Source organism: Rissa tridactyla, chromosome 5, assembly GCF_028500815.1.
Source record: "Rissa tridactyla isolate bRisTri1 chromosome 5, bRisTri1.patW.cur.20221130, whole genome shotgun sequence".
Classification (NCBI taxonomy): Eukaryota; Metazoa; Chordata; class Aves; order Charadriiformes; family Laridae; genus Rissa; species Rissa tridactyla.
Genome location: NC_071470.1, coordinates 66,498,518 through 66,512,910, shown reverse-complemented (window position 1 = coordinate 66,512,910; position 14,393 = coordinate 66,498,518). Strand labels below are relative to the sequence as shown.

The 14,393-nt window shown below is 46.3% G+C and overlaps 1 protein-coding gene across 6 annotated transcripts in view; it reads right to left on the bottom strand.

Moving 5' to 3' along the window:
* Window positions 1–14,023, bottom strand: part of JADE1 (jade family PHD finger 1) — a 56,019-nt gene extending 41,996 nt beyond the window's left edge. Inside the window, exon 1 of one of the 6 annotated variants that reach the window (XM_054202631.1) lies at window positions 14,005–14,023. In XM_054202631.1, the coding sequence (XP_054058606.1) occupies window positions 14,005–14,008 (4 nt within the window). In that variant the 5' untranslated portion in view covers window positions 14,009–14,023. Of the gene's footprint in view, window positions 1–2,135; window positions 2,236–2,826; window positions 2,897–3,209; window positions 3,285–4,006; window positions 4,032–4,539; window positions 4,714–14,004 lie in introns of those variants that run through there. The other 5 variants (XM_054202629.1, XM_054202630.1, XM_054202634.1 and 2 more) reach the window with 5 other exon arrangements.
* Between the last annotated feature and the right edge of the window lie 370 nt (window positions 14,024–14,393).

Sequence of the window (14,393 nt, the reverse complement as noted above, 5' to 3'; positions counted from 1 at the left end):
CATATTTTGGCATAGCTTTTAGGAAGGTTTTAGGTTTGCAAGTGTGGGCAGCTTCTGACTTTCTTAAAAGACAGTGCCCGCTTGAAAAAGACATTATTCCAAATCACAGTTAAATCTTTCCCTAAAAAGAAAAAAAATGGGGCTAGCATAAAAGCATCTTCCTACTTTAACATTAAAATGTCAACTAAAATGTGTTGCTAAACGCTATCATAATTTCTAATACTACCTAACAGCTCTCCAAAGAGAAGCAATCTATTTTTAACGCTTGCGTGCAGCCGCACAAACCAGTCGTTTGCATGTCACACATGGCCAGCTCTCCCTGGAGGACTGACGGGTCTCAAGATCCCACAGACTTTCCATCTACGGGTGAAATCTAATAAACTTTATTCCAATAAAGCCGTCGGCTAAAGGCAAAGGAGGAGACCAAGACGGGAGTTAGCAGGAGGCACGCACTCTGCCCGGGGAAGCCTGAATTTTGGAAATCACCTCTCAGGTGAAGCAGTGCCTTTACCCACCCGAACGGACGGTCGCCACTCGCCCAGCCAACGGTTGCCAACTCGGGGCCGCCGTTCCAGAGGGCGGGAGCCGGGGCTTGAAGAGAAGAGTCAATTCAAATCCGGCGCCTCACTCCCCCCCCCGCTCTAGGCCGGCCGGCTCTCTTCCTCCTCCTCCTCCCGCAGCGATCCCACCTCAGCTCTCGGCATCGCACGGCCATGGGCTGGGAGAGAAGCCGGGGCCACCTCCCCCGCGGGGGTGGCACCTTCCCGGGCATTTGAAGGCATTTTCCATTTGAAACGGCCCGGCTCGCCCCCTCCCTCCTCCTCCTCCCGGCTCCGTCTCCCGCTCCTCCCCGCCGCCGGCCGCACCAATCCGCTCGGCCCCGGCTGCAAATCAAACTTGGTGCCCCCGGCTCCCCGCCGCCTCTCCCCCGAACCGCTGTCACTGCCCAAAACGGCCACAAGCACCCTGCCCACCCACCACCAGCCCCCCCCCCCTCCATCTTCACGCTGCGATGGAGGGAGTGGGGCGGGGAGCGGGGGGGGGACAGGGGACTGGATGGCGGTTTGGCGGATTGAGCAGCGGCAGCACGGAGGAGACTTGAGCTCATTTTCTGTGTCTGTCTCTCCTCCCACTCCCAGACAGTTCTGGAAACTGTGTATCACCTCTTGTCACAGGAAACCAACCAGCAGGCGGTGCAAACAAACAAACACCCTTTGCCTCCGCCCTCCCCCAAATAATAAACTCCCCACCGCCCAGCCTTAATCAACTGGCGGGCGCGAACGGGAAGGGGAAAGCAATAAACAAACAAATAAATTAAGAAATAAAAGAATCATCCAGCCGACCCCAGGGACAGGCAGAGTGGCAGCGGCATCAGGGCGGCTTTGTCTAATTTCAGCAAGTGGAATGATCGCCGGAGCCGCGCTCGCCGCCTCCGGGCGGGGGGGGCGGGGGGGGGGAAGGACGGGCCGTTACAGGGACAGAGCCAGCAGCCCAGACCCCGGGGGAGGCGGGAGGGTAGGAGAGCGAACCCGCGGAGCTACCCTGGCTGGAGCCCCGGCAACTTCAGCCGTGTGCCGCCGCTACCCCGCGCCTGTTCTTCTGTTGCGTTACGTTCGCGTTTCGACACCGCCGCTGGTGACGTTCCGCCCCCTCACCAACACAAACTCCAGCACGGCCACGCCGATTCACCCCCCTACCCCACCCGCGGAGGACGGCGGAGCAACGTCCTGCCCCACGGCACCCACCGAGCGCCGGGCCACCACCACCCCCCTACAGCTCCACCTCGCTCAAGTTTGCAGCGCGTCCCCCCCCACACATACTCCTCCCCGGTCACCGCTCCCGCACGGTGGTCGGGCGCTGCGGGGCCGCCCTGCACCTGCTGCCGGCCGCCCCGGCGACAAGGGATGCCGCTGTCCCCGCCACCGCCACCCGCGGCGGGCCCGGGCAGCCCCCCCAAGACTGTCCCCCACGGACACTCTCTCAAACACGTGCGCCCCGGGGCTCCCGCAAGTTGCTCGCCGGCAGGAGACACGGAGCGCTCGCCTCGGGGAGGGGAGGGAAGGGGGGAGGAAGAGACACACACACCGGAGCACCTATGACAGCCCGCCGCTCTCCACCGCCAGCGGAACACCCACCCGTGCCCCCAAGCACACGAGTAACCGGCTGCGGCTCTCCCGCTACGAAAGGCAACTTCTGCTTAATTTCACCGATGAGCAGTTTTTATGCTTTCCAAGCATTTTTTTTTTCTACAAGGGAAAACCAACTGTGACTGGAGGGGGGGGGGGAATGAGTGTAACTACAAAGCTGCTTCTGCACATAAACACCTCCTCCCCCACGCACACGCTGCCCGCCCTCGGCAAGAGGCGATGGGTCTTGGTGGACATGTGGGTGACACGGTGACAGACGCTGGCCATGGCTCCCCCCCCGCCCCCCCCCCACATCAGTATCTGAGCAGGACCTGCGCTCTGCCATTGCCATCTGTCTACCAACTTGCTCCGACGCCTCCTACTTTCCGCGGCGGGCGATGCCCGGCCATGCCCCCCCTCCCCCGCCGCCGCCTTCCCCCGGGGCGCAGCCGGCAGGGCGGCACGCCGTCGCCTCGCTTGCCCGCTGCCAGCCTTCGCGAAGCCGCGCCGGAGCCCGGCAGCGGAACAAAAAGCCACCCCTGCCGCCGCCGGCCACCGGCACGACAGCCTCCCCTCCCTCCTCCCACCGCCCGCCCCAGCCCGGCACAAGTTGCTTGTGGGATAGCGGAGCCGCAACTCGGCCGCCTCCCCTCGCCCCGCACCGAGCCGCACGGCTCTTGGCGCCATGTTAATGACGTACTATCTTATTTCCACTAGGCAGCGACCTTCGGCACGAAACTGCTCTCCCGCCGCCTCCGGAGCGACACACACACGCACATACAAAAAAAAAAAAAAATCATCAAATATGGCTGTGCTGGCGGCTCCCCCGGCTGGCGCTGCGGCGGGGCGGCGGCGGGCACGGTTACCTGCTGGCGGCGGCGGCGGCGGCGAGGCGGAGGCGGCGGCGAGGGCGGGCGGCGCGGCCGGGCTCCCCCTGCGCGGAGCCGCCTCATGAGTTCGGCGCGGCGGCGGCGGCGGGGGAGCGGGCGCGGAGAGCGGCTCCCTGCGCCGCGCACCGCACACACACACACAGACACACCGCACACACACAACACACACACACACAGACTCCCTCTGACTGACGTTTGTACTTGTTATGGAGGAAGGACTCCGTGAATCAAACTCGTTTCTGGGTCACTGCTGCCACAGGGGGGAGCTGCTTTAATCCCCTGCCAAAACTGGAAGGCGAGGGAAGGGGGGGGGGGGGGAGTAATCATCGTGTAGCGGGGGGGGAGCGGCGACCCCGGGGGAGCCGCCGTTAACTGCTGGCTGGGTCTCCCCGGGGAGCCCCCCCCCCCCCCCCCCGCCCCGGCTACCCCCCCGCCCCGGCTCCCCCTTGCCGCCTGTCCCCGGCTTGTGTTCCAGCCGTAGAGGCGACGTTGCAAAGACTGGCAGCTGAGGAAGTGACACCCGGATCCCGCCGGTGGCACTGCTGGCCTTACCCTGCCACAATTCACTCTTCCCTCCCGGGGAAAAAAAAAAAAAAAAAAAAAAATCGACAGCCGATTTCACAACCAGGAATAGCAATGCCGCACAGGCCCGCTCTGCATAACACATAATTCAGGGTTTTTCAGGGTGAGAAACTGAGGCACGCAAGAGTTAAATGCGGTGGGCACGCGCATAGCGTGTAATTGCCAGGGCAAGAATAAAACCACAGGCTCCCCGTTCTCAGCCCCCCCGCGTTATCCCTCCAGCTCCCCAACTTTGATACTTCTCAAAGACTAGAAAGAGCCAACACATAGTGCGCCTTCGGTTCACATCTTTCTAGTGGGGAACGAAATTAGCTTAAATTGGCACCAAATTACATGCTAAACTTGCCATTATCAAAAAAAAGTAGGTTTGAATGCAGATTTCTTTATTTTCGACATAAAACACTTTACCGCACACCATGCACCTGCGCACCCTGAGTGAAGGAGAACTCCCCCTTTTGAGCAGAATTCCTCGGCAAATACAGCATGAGGTAATAAACACCACAGAGAAGATTCAGCATAATCTCAGACACAGAATTAAGGCGATCTGTGGAAAGTAATCCCCATAGTATGCAAATACAAATTAATGCAGCCTCCACAGCAATATTAGTCTGCCAAAGAATCACACCTTAGTTCGACAGAGGAATTGGGTCATTACTCATCCATGAAAACGGAGTCATTTAGCCTGCCATCGCACCCACCTATCTCTTCAATAATGGAACAGTACTTACATTGCTACGCATCCTAAAAAGTTGTACTTTACTACAAAAATATCCTCCCCCCCAAGATATTTTTTCACCATAAAAATAAGACAGTCGTGGTTTTATTCATAGAACAGCCTGAAGCATCTTTGAGATTTTAGAGCCCGAGATTTCAGTTCCCCTTGTTTTCATCTACTTGACAACAAGAAAAAACATACATTCTCTACATTCCTCCGCGCTTACCTTGGCATCCGGACCTGTAAAGATACCTAATGGAGTAGCTCTGCATTCATCAGCAGTCTAATTAGAAGTAGCTCCACTGATGGCAGTCGTATTCACAGGATCGGGGTCTTTGCTCTGTCTGTTCATGGTGTAGCCATCAGGCACCTGCGATCACCTGTGCCACACACCAGATCATCTCAATAATCCACTTATAACCAGAATGACATTCAAACACCCATCATCTTACCCCCGACCTTCCAGGAACCTGCTCCAAGGACTACTTTTCAGGACTGCCAAGGGAGTCAGTGAGGGGAGACTTTGTTGATGGTATTATCTGAACAGCACGTGCCCGCTGCTGAGCCATGGTAAAAACCCCGGAATAGATTCGGTCAGACTTTTTTCACTCTGTGATCTGCACGCCCCTTGGGAGCTCAGGGACTCTTTCTCAGAAGTCCATAAAAAGCAATCAAGATTAGCACAGCTATTGTCAGCTGGCATTTACTCTACAGAGGTATGCACCTCTGCTGCATGAATAGGATTTATATTTTGTTTAATATTGTCCATTGTCAAAGACTGAAGAATCACTGGAAATGCTGCTTTTCCCGCTTCTCTAAATCCTTTCCAAGAAAGTTCAGAACTGGCTTCTGAGAAAACCTTAAATGCAAATGCGCTCTCATTTCTAAAGAAGAATGATAGAAACTTTCCTGTCTCAAACTCCGTGGATTTGAGGCAATATTTTTGTTTTTCTTTAACTAGTTTTCCTTTGCATATACAGCCAAGTTTAAGTTACATCTTGTATTCTAGGAAAGATTTCTCTTGGAAGCCATGCAAGGCCATACACGTAGGAACGGAATAGAAATGTTTGCAGAACAGTGGGCAGGGTTTTAGAAAGTAGCAACTAAAAATGCTATCTAAATTACTGTAGAAAACCCAACAATTGTGAGCCCTCTGCGCTGCAAAAGCAGTTAGTCCAGTCTTTAGGAGGAAGGTAGCACAACTGGAACAAAGATGCTCTTGTGTTTCTGTGTGCAGTTTATCACCGAGGCTGTTCTGGAGTAATGTACTCACATGTTTTAAAAGGAAATATTGAAAAACTAAAGGGCTAGTAGCTGGAAGAATAACTTTCGAAAATAATGAAATACACTTCACAAAGAAAAGGTTACAGGTATAAAGTTGTGTATTAATGGTCAAACAGGCCAGAACATAATGGATCATACTGGAGTGAGCCACTGGCATCATTAATATAAAACAGTGCGCAAAAAAAACCAAAACGTACAAATGATCTAAATAAAACGATGAGTTGTTCAGTGCAGCTTAAGACACCGTTCTGACTCCTGCCAGAGAATACCAGCGGCAGACACCAGAATGGGCTGTGTGAGTGGTCCTCACTTGCTTCTCTACAAACTCAGAGCCCGGCTCAGCCTGCCAGAGCGGGCAGGCTGCCTCCAACGAAACAGAGGAGGACAGGAAAGGCAAGCCAGATGGGGCAAAGAGAGAAATCTTAATTCTGCATTCAACATCTGACCACAGTCTGATTCTAAATAGGAATCAAAACGTGAGAGACAGTAGTTTTCTGCTACCTCTACTGTCTACATTTCAAGGTGATGCGTAAAATTCTGCCAGAGGTAGAGTCAGTCAAAGTTTTGCCATGGACATCAGCGGGGCCAGGATTTCCGCCTTCATCTCTAATAGATATTTACCCCTCAGCAAAACAGGCATTTTATTATAATAAACAACGTCATTAGATTCTGTGCCTCCCTCAGTCATCTTTCTGTCAGTGTTAACTCTCATTCCAGGAGCACTCAGAGAAAACATATCAGGCTTGGAGTTTGGTTTTCTGCTAACACACAGAACTTCTGGTCCCTTCTCCAAGTTGTTTCATCAGATATAATCACTCCATACTAAATTGTATTTAAATTTTTTCATCACTTATATAGTTTCTTAATGTCTCCCTCTTGACTGTTATTTCTGAGCAAATGCACAAAGCAAAGGAAAGAGCATGTGGCTTTTCAGCACTTTTTTCCCAGCCTTTAGTGGAAATGTGTTGCTGCAGAAGTGTCTGATAAAATATTTTTACTTACTTCTTTCTTTCTTCTTTTTTTTTTTTCTCCATTTGATAATACTCCTTTTATACTTGGAATCTGTTCCACTAATCCTCGCAGACTCTCCACAAATGAAGGCAGAACTGATGAAGTTGAGTTTCTCCCCACTGGTAAACTTAGCCCAACCATCACTTAGAACTCAGAACTCTTCTTTTGCTCTTTTGGCTCCAGTTTTTAAGAAATTCTACTTCCATTTTCCCCTTCTTCATTTTGAAGATTAGAAACTTAAGGGGAAGAACGCAGTATGGATCCAAACCAGCACTGACAAGATTCTAGCTTGTACTTAATCTTCAAGAGTAAAAACTTCCAGAGAGCTTTCACATCTCCTATGAGAGGTGTATGTATTGCAGAGAGATAAGACAGATGCACAGTTGGGACAGATCCTGTTGAGGTCCATTTTGTCTCTAGTTGGTCTACTCCCATGAGCAAGGGAAAAAAAAAAAAAAAGATTTTTACTCATGGATATGTAAATCTATACCACTTACAAATTGCGTCAGTGCAATATTTTTAACTCCTGCAGAAATAAAACTTGCTCACATGGCTTACGTATGGACCATAGAGGAACACAGTTGTCACATTTTTGTCTAATCCAAATGCATCATTTATGGCAACATGACACTTCACAAAATTATGCACAAAAAAATTAATTGCTGCTCTGGCTTTTTCTTCCCTCTCCTTATCTACAAGCACTGAATTTTGGTGTGTCTGCATTAGGGGGGTCAAGAAGACTAAGCTGAGGTAATACGTTATTTCTCTTTACTCTGAAGCTGAGGTTTCCAGCTCCCAGAATTGCTTGTGGGAGTGATCTGCAGATTCAGAGGCCGTACTCTGAAGATGTGCTTTCTCCTCCACTCACAAGCCTCATTCTTCTGGTTTATAGTTCCTTTGTTTTACTGAACTGTAGTTGTGAGAGGTCACTAACTGGGCGTACGAGCCAGTACCCCAGTAAGTAGAAGCTGTGCCATTAAGGGATGAGGATGGAGAAGGATGAAAATGAATCTTTAGAGTTGAACTTTATATTTAATATGCTATCAGACAGGAGGCTTGCAACAGAGAGACTGGTGTAGTCTCTTTAATGACAAAACTTCAGAAGTAGAGATTATAATATTCATTTTTTGTGTGGGTAGGCAGGGGCATACAAAGGTTAAATCACTTGCACAAGTCACATGTTAAGTCAGCGTTAAAACCAAGAATAGAAACCTAAAGTCATGCCTCTCAGTCCAAGGTTTCTAATGATTAAACTATATCCTCTCCTTCGGCCCGCTCTATAGCGCATAACACAGTACAATTGACATTTTACATACCATGACATTTTACACATAGGTATCTTAAAATATTTTTGCAAGTCAAACCCAGTCATTGCACAGCTATGCAACCACTGACATTGTATATTCAGCTGAAAGTGAAGCGGGAACAGGCACGCCCAATAGGTAAAATTTACTAAATCCAAAAATCTAAAAATATAGCTACTGAAATCCAGTGTTTCCAAATTATTCTAAAGGAAAAGCGGGAGCTGACAGGAAACCAGTAGGACAAGAACCTCAAGGGAACAACTAGAAGCAGGCAGTTAACTTGCAGGTCTGCAAGTTAAGCGGGCTGAAGCTGATGCATCACCTTTAAGGTAAACAACATAATTTTGTACATGATGAGAGAAGTAATTAGCAGCCAAGGTAATGCCCTAAGTACAGGAAGAATGTATTGTGAAAACCTCAGGCAAGTGAGAGTTTAGCAGCCACTGATCAAATCTCAGTTGAAGTATACACACGTGCCTATCTGGCAGCTCATCAAGCAACGTTACACTGGCTAATCTAAATGAACTTCAATATTAAATTGTGTTTGTGCAGGCAGAAATCATGTGGTGAAAGAAAGGTGCTGTGACAAGACTCGTCGAAGAGTTCAAAAGAATCTGATTACAGATTTTCTGATTGCAGAGTGCGTCCTGATAACTGGTTGCTAAAAGTGCAGTAGTAGCACCGGCTTATTGGGGAAGTGCAACAAAAATCAGTTTCTTTTTTCAGTAATCACCTAGTGCCAAAATGACTTTAAAAAAATAAGGCAACTTCAAGTCTGGATCCTTAGGAGTCAGAAAAAGGTTTTAAAAAAGATCAGCTGTTGAAATGGTTCTGAGCAGCTTGTGGTAACATTTCTGGAAAGAGCAGAAACCTTGGAAGTAACTTCACATGTGGCCCTTTTGGGTTCCACTCGGTACGTTATGGAATTGCCCCAGAGTTGCTTCTATTTGTGGTCTGTCCTGGGACAGCCTCTTCCAAATGCGATGACTCACAGTTTGTTGAATTTAAAGCTGTTTCCAGACCATGAAGCTGAGGTCTGCCATAAGGGCCAAGAGATCATACACCCTCCATGGCAGAAAACAGAGCCAGGACAATCAGACCTAAGTTACAAAGCAGAGGAGGTATTCTGTTTATCCTCAACAGGTATAACTCCCTCTCCTCAGTTTACCAGCTTATCAGTTTCCATGCTTGAAATCCCCCTTAGGGGATGTGTCAATCATTATTTTGACAAAGGGCAAATTTTCTCCCTAAATAGCTAGAGATCCACTGATTTCAGATGCAGTTGGCCTGAAATCGACTTCAAATATTAGTAACTTTAGCTCAAAAGCACACAGATGCAAGACAACAAAGGTGTAAAGAAGCCATCAATTCTAAATAAAGAAAATGCTAGTCAAACTAAGAGGCAACTATTGTTTACTTCAGCTGTTTCACTGTACCAGTTATATATTTTAGAAATTAAGTTATTCAGTGTTTAAAACATAGGAAAAATGAGTGAGAAAAATAAATGTCTTTTTCTTGTGGCAATATTGTTTGCTGAGCTTTTCTACATGTTTCACTGCATAAGAAAGCACAAAAAACAGTTTAGAAAGTTTTGATCAGCATAAATGTAATAAAAGCTGCCTCCTGTACTTCCATTTCACTATTCTATATATAGAGAATATATATATATGTTCTATATATAGGGAGAGGTTCAACACTACCAAACAGGACTTGGAACGAAAGGCTCAGAATATACAGGACAAAAGAACCTTTACACAATAGGGGAAGCTGAGTCCTTCTTTAACCTACCTCCGTCCATCTCTTGCCCCCCAGAAAGGACAGGGGGTTATTGGGATAAACAGGGCAGTTTATCCCATATATCAATGGGCCACATAACCTTGCAGCAGCCCCAGCTGAGTGTCTCTGTATCTGGCTGGCATTAATACAAAGTGAAAACAATGCAGCCCACACTGTTATGCTTCCGCTTTGCTGCAAGCTTATCAGAAATACACACCCAGTAAAAAATTCACAAACATTGGAAAAAGCCGCAGTACCCTTATCAAGTAGAGAATTATTATCTATTTTGCAAATAAGACATTGAGACATAATGGGAAAGAGACAGAAATGAAAACTGCCCCTGGGAAAGTGAAGAGACTCAATCTCATGATTCAGCCCTAACATATTACAATAGCGTAATCCTTCAGTGCTGCTTGAAATACACACAATACAAAAGGTCAACTATCCTTAACACTGCATTTTGCACATGGGATGTGTCTAACCCCAAATTCCTGCTTCAGACTGTAGGAGAGCAATGAGAGTTACAGGAGGCAGCAGAATCTTTGCTTGTGAAGATGTTCAGGGGCAGAACCTTCAACAGCTGCACAGTAATTTTTCAGTGCACATAATGCAAGCACTCAGGATGTAAACAGGCCTTGAGTCATTTCATACCATTTATAACAGTAATTCTGAAGTTACTGGCTTTTTTTTTTCAAATGGACAAAGGAGTTTATTGCTTATTTAGAAGTTACAGCTTCTTTGCTGCTGCTGCTGCTGCTGCTGCTCAAAGGTGAGACTGCCACAGATATATTTAACTAAGCACACAGTGAAGAATGAAGAAAACTTGGAAATCAAATCATTACTCTGGCTCCTGTGAACTTTGCTTCACTAAGCAAAAAAACCTGCAGCAAACAAAATAGTCTCTGACCTTCCAGAACAACATTAAAAAAAAAAAAGTCTGATCTGCTTATGTGGGCAGATTTTGGCACAGGGTAAACATCTATGTTTGCTCCTCAAATTGCACAAGTCGGTAAAGAATATCTCTCTCTTTTATCCAGGACATGCTTTTAAACCATCACGCATTTATGTTTCTTTGACAATCTGAGGCAGGTTACTTCCTTCACATGGAAGTGCGAGTACTGGGGCAAACTAAATGTGCCAACTGCTTGTATGTAATCTGGTATCTAAAGGAGGAATGGGCACATCCTGCAGCAAGCACACGTATCCCTATGGAACTGCCAAAACCGCAGTTCCAGCCTACTCAGCTTCTTAAATATTCAGCCAACCATAGCAGCATCTCTGCCCTCGGCCAAAGCTAAAGGTGAGCCCACAGTGTATTAGATCTCTTCTGGAAAAGGGCCCAACTGCTTAAGGGAGCCAGGCAGAGTCTTCAGCCACAGCACACAAAAGGGAAAAAAAGGGGTTACGGAAGATAAGTTCAGGAAAGCCTGAAAGAGCGCCAGCCCCGTAGCAGAGAGCCCCATGCCAGAGAACAACTTGTCCTGCCACTCTGGGGTAGTGCTTTGGATCAATAACATCTGTAATAAAGCACGTATTGACTGATAGGCTGGGCAGATGCACTGAGGGAGCAAAGGGATTTTTCCTCTCCCAACATGCTGGCGCCGGAGCCTAGAGCAGTGATTTGTCACTACCTTTACATCTTGATCTTTATTTCATGCTTTTCAAAGAGCTGCTCCTGTGGGTTCTTTGGAGTCCCCCCCTTTCTAAGGAAATTAAGTGTCTTTCATGACTGCCTTAATAAAATGCTGCAAGTATTGTGCACTCAGTAGTACCTGACACACGCCTCGGACGTCTTAGCTAGCTTGTTTGCACGAATTTAATTTCAGTGAAGAAAATCAGTGACAGCAAAAAAGTCCCAAACCTCAGACAACGTAGTAAGAGACCAAGATCACCAGTTGCGTAAGCCCTGTCATTTCATGTGAACAGAATGAATCAGTGTTGAAAAGGTGTACATCTGCCCCGTACTGTCCCCAACGAGGGAGCCCCAGTAACTGAGTAATCTGGTTACCCTTCAGAATACAATTAACATCAGCTGGTTAAATGTTTTAAATCCTTTTAAAAATCACAGAAGATACACTAGTACCCTGAATTGTGTATTTTTGCATAAAAAAATAGCAGTCCAGAAAATCAAGCTACAATATACACACAAAATCCTTTTCTGCCACACACACACACACTTTGTTTACACAAATATCTCAAAGTCAGGAGATCTCCAAGCCCACCTAAGGGAAGAAGACACTGATACATGTCTTATTTTAAAAATTCATTCCATGTGCCTACAGTTTGTAAGCAACCAGTGAAACCAAAAGCATGAGTTGAAATTCTCTTTTCACTGCGAATGAGTGTTTATGCCACTAACTTCCGTGGAGCTAGGATTTTTCCTGAGCCTACATTTTATAGAGAATTTTATACAGCCATTGCCATTCAAACTGTATGATTTTTTTTAATAAACTGATGTATCAAACACAACACATTGTACTCTGATTGAAGACCACCATCTCAACCTGAACATCAAACGAGACATTAGTTGACAGTGGGTTTAAGAGCTGCATGTCATTTCCAGCAAATGTACCAGATGGAATCATACTTAGCAAGGTGTTTGCTACACAAATCCTGTTTACACATCATAGCACAAAAATAGACACATTTAACCCTGTGAAAATTTAGGCCACGTCTGAGAGTATTAAGGACAAGTAAAGCCAAAAATGTGTTAGGTTACTGCGACTAGGTTCAAAGGGCTTTGATGTCCAAGGCGAAAAATGTAGTTCAGCAAATTCTTGCTCATTTGTCCGGCTCTAGAATAGTCTAAACTTACTTAGTACCTCCCTGGTCGATTGCAACATTCGCTGAAGTTCTGCAGCTCTTTTTTTCTGTTTGTTTTGGGTTTTTTTGTTTGTTTTTGGCATGATCTGCACTGCTTCAGTTTGCATAACGAGGTCATGGCTTCATTCTCAGCCCAGTGAAGCCAGATGCGATGGTCTGGGGCTACCTATTGGTTAGATGCTCCCACTTTCTCCAAGCTGAATTTCGCAACACAGTGCCGGAGAGCCAAAGGGCCTGCTGGTTCTTATCCCACTTCATGACTCCTATGTGCTCTGTTGCACAATGCCTCAACTTTAATAAAAGAGATGAAGAACACACATCTCAGCCCAAGTTTTGGGCTAAATCATTATATCTCATATCTTTGTACTTACTTATTTTGTTCTGACTAGACTGCTTTTTTAAAACTGCAGGAAAAAAAATCCTTTAATGCTTGACTCTTTTTTAAAGCAACATAATATTTTAGGTCTGAGACCTGAATAATACTTTCGCTGTATGTGCCACAGACATAGGACACCAACTAAAATATCTTAACTTTTTTGTATTTTTAACCTCTATTAATAATGCCAGTACATTCAGCTCACACTTCCCTATTGAGAAATCATTTTGTTCCACATACAGGAAAAAAACTCCTGTATATGTAGGCCACAGCTTGCAAAAATAAACAAATAATACATTTTCCAAGAGATGAAGTTCCTAAGTATGTTACAGTGCTTGACAGTGACAACAAACCACATGAATTTCCTCAAGAGAGAAAAAAAAAAAAAAACAAACAAAATACTTTTGCAAGAAACAAGTTAAGTTGCAATTTTTTTTTTCCTTGCACTAAGGTTACGTCACTGTTATCTCTTGGGTACAGATGACACTAATAACCATGTGCCTGCACTCCAGCTAAATTATCAGTTTCCTTTAAATAGTTTGAGGGAAGAAAAACAGCAAGAATACTGCATAGGAAAGTAGGAAGGCTTGGTCTTGAGCCTAATTTTGAAAATTCTTTCAGTTTAGCCTCTGAATTTTGTTCTACAGGTTTTCATATGTAAAAATGTATCATTTGTGCATGCAGCCTCAGTAGCTGCACATGTAGCTACCCAAACTGCACACAGTGTGGGCAGAGCGCCTGCGCACACTAAAGCTGTCCCTAGACAAGCTCTAGCTATTCAGCCCAAGCATTGTAAATGATCTCCACCCTTTAGGAGGCCAGTTTGTTGAAGGTACTTATTTTAACCCTGAACTAACTGGTCCTCCTGAGTTGCATTATGTTTTCCAATGACATTACACAGAAGCATGGCATACCCAAATGCTTGTAAATCAAGTTCTGAAGAGGACACCTTAATCCCTTGACTCCCATAAAATGCATCACACTTAAAAAATTGTCTCATATAGTTGCAGTAAATTTTAGGGTGTAGAATGCCTTGCATCACTGAACTAACTGCTGATACTTCTGCTGAATCCTCCATGTCTCTACAAACACCCTCTAAAGCTAAAAGAGTATTTACCCATAACACGATGTCCTGTCCACCAGGATTCAGCAAAACATTCATGGTCCTATTCGTGGTCAGAAATTCACAGCCAAATGCAGGTAGTACCAAGAGCATTATAAGATTTCTGCAGCCAAATGTAATGACTTCATTTTAATAGGTAAACATGATGAGCTCCACAAACGACTGCTGAGGCATTAGAGATCATTAGTCCCACAGAGAAAGCACTAACATCCTGCAGTATCAAATTGTTTATCACTAATTTACAGAGACTGAATCCACAAATACATTTCTGTCACTTTGTAGTTGCTTAATTAATTACATATATTAAGCAAATTAAACTGAAGGATGCAACGAGTACTCCCAGGGCAACCAATGGCTACGTCACCAGCAATTTGCTGCTTTTC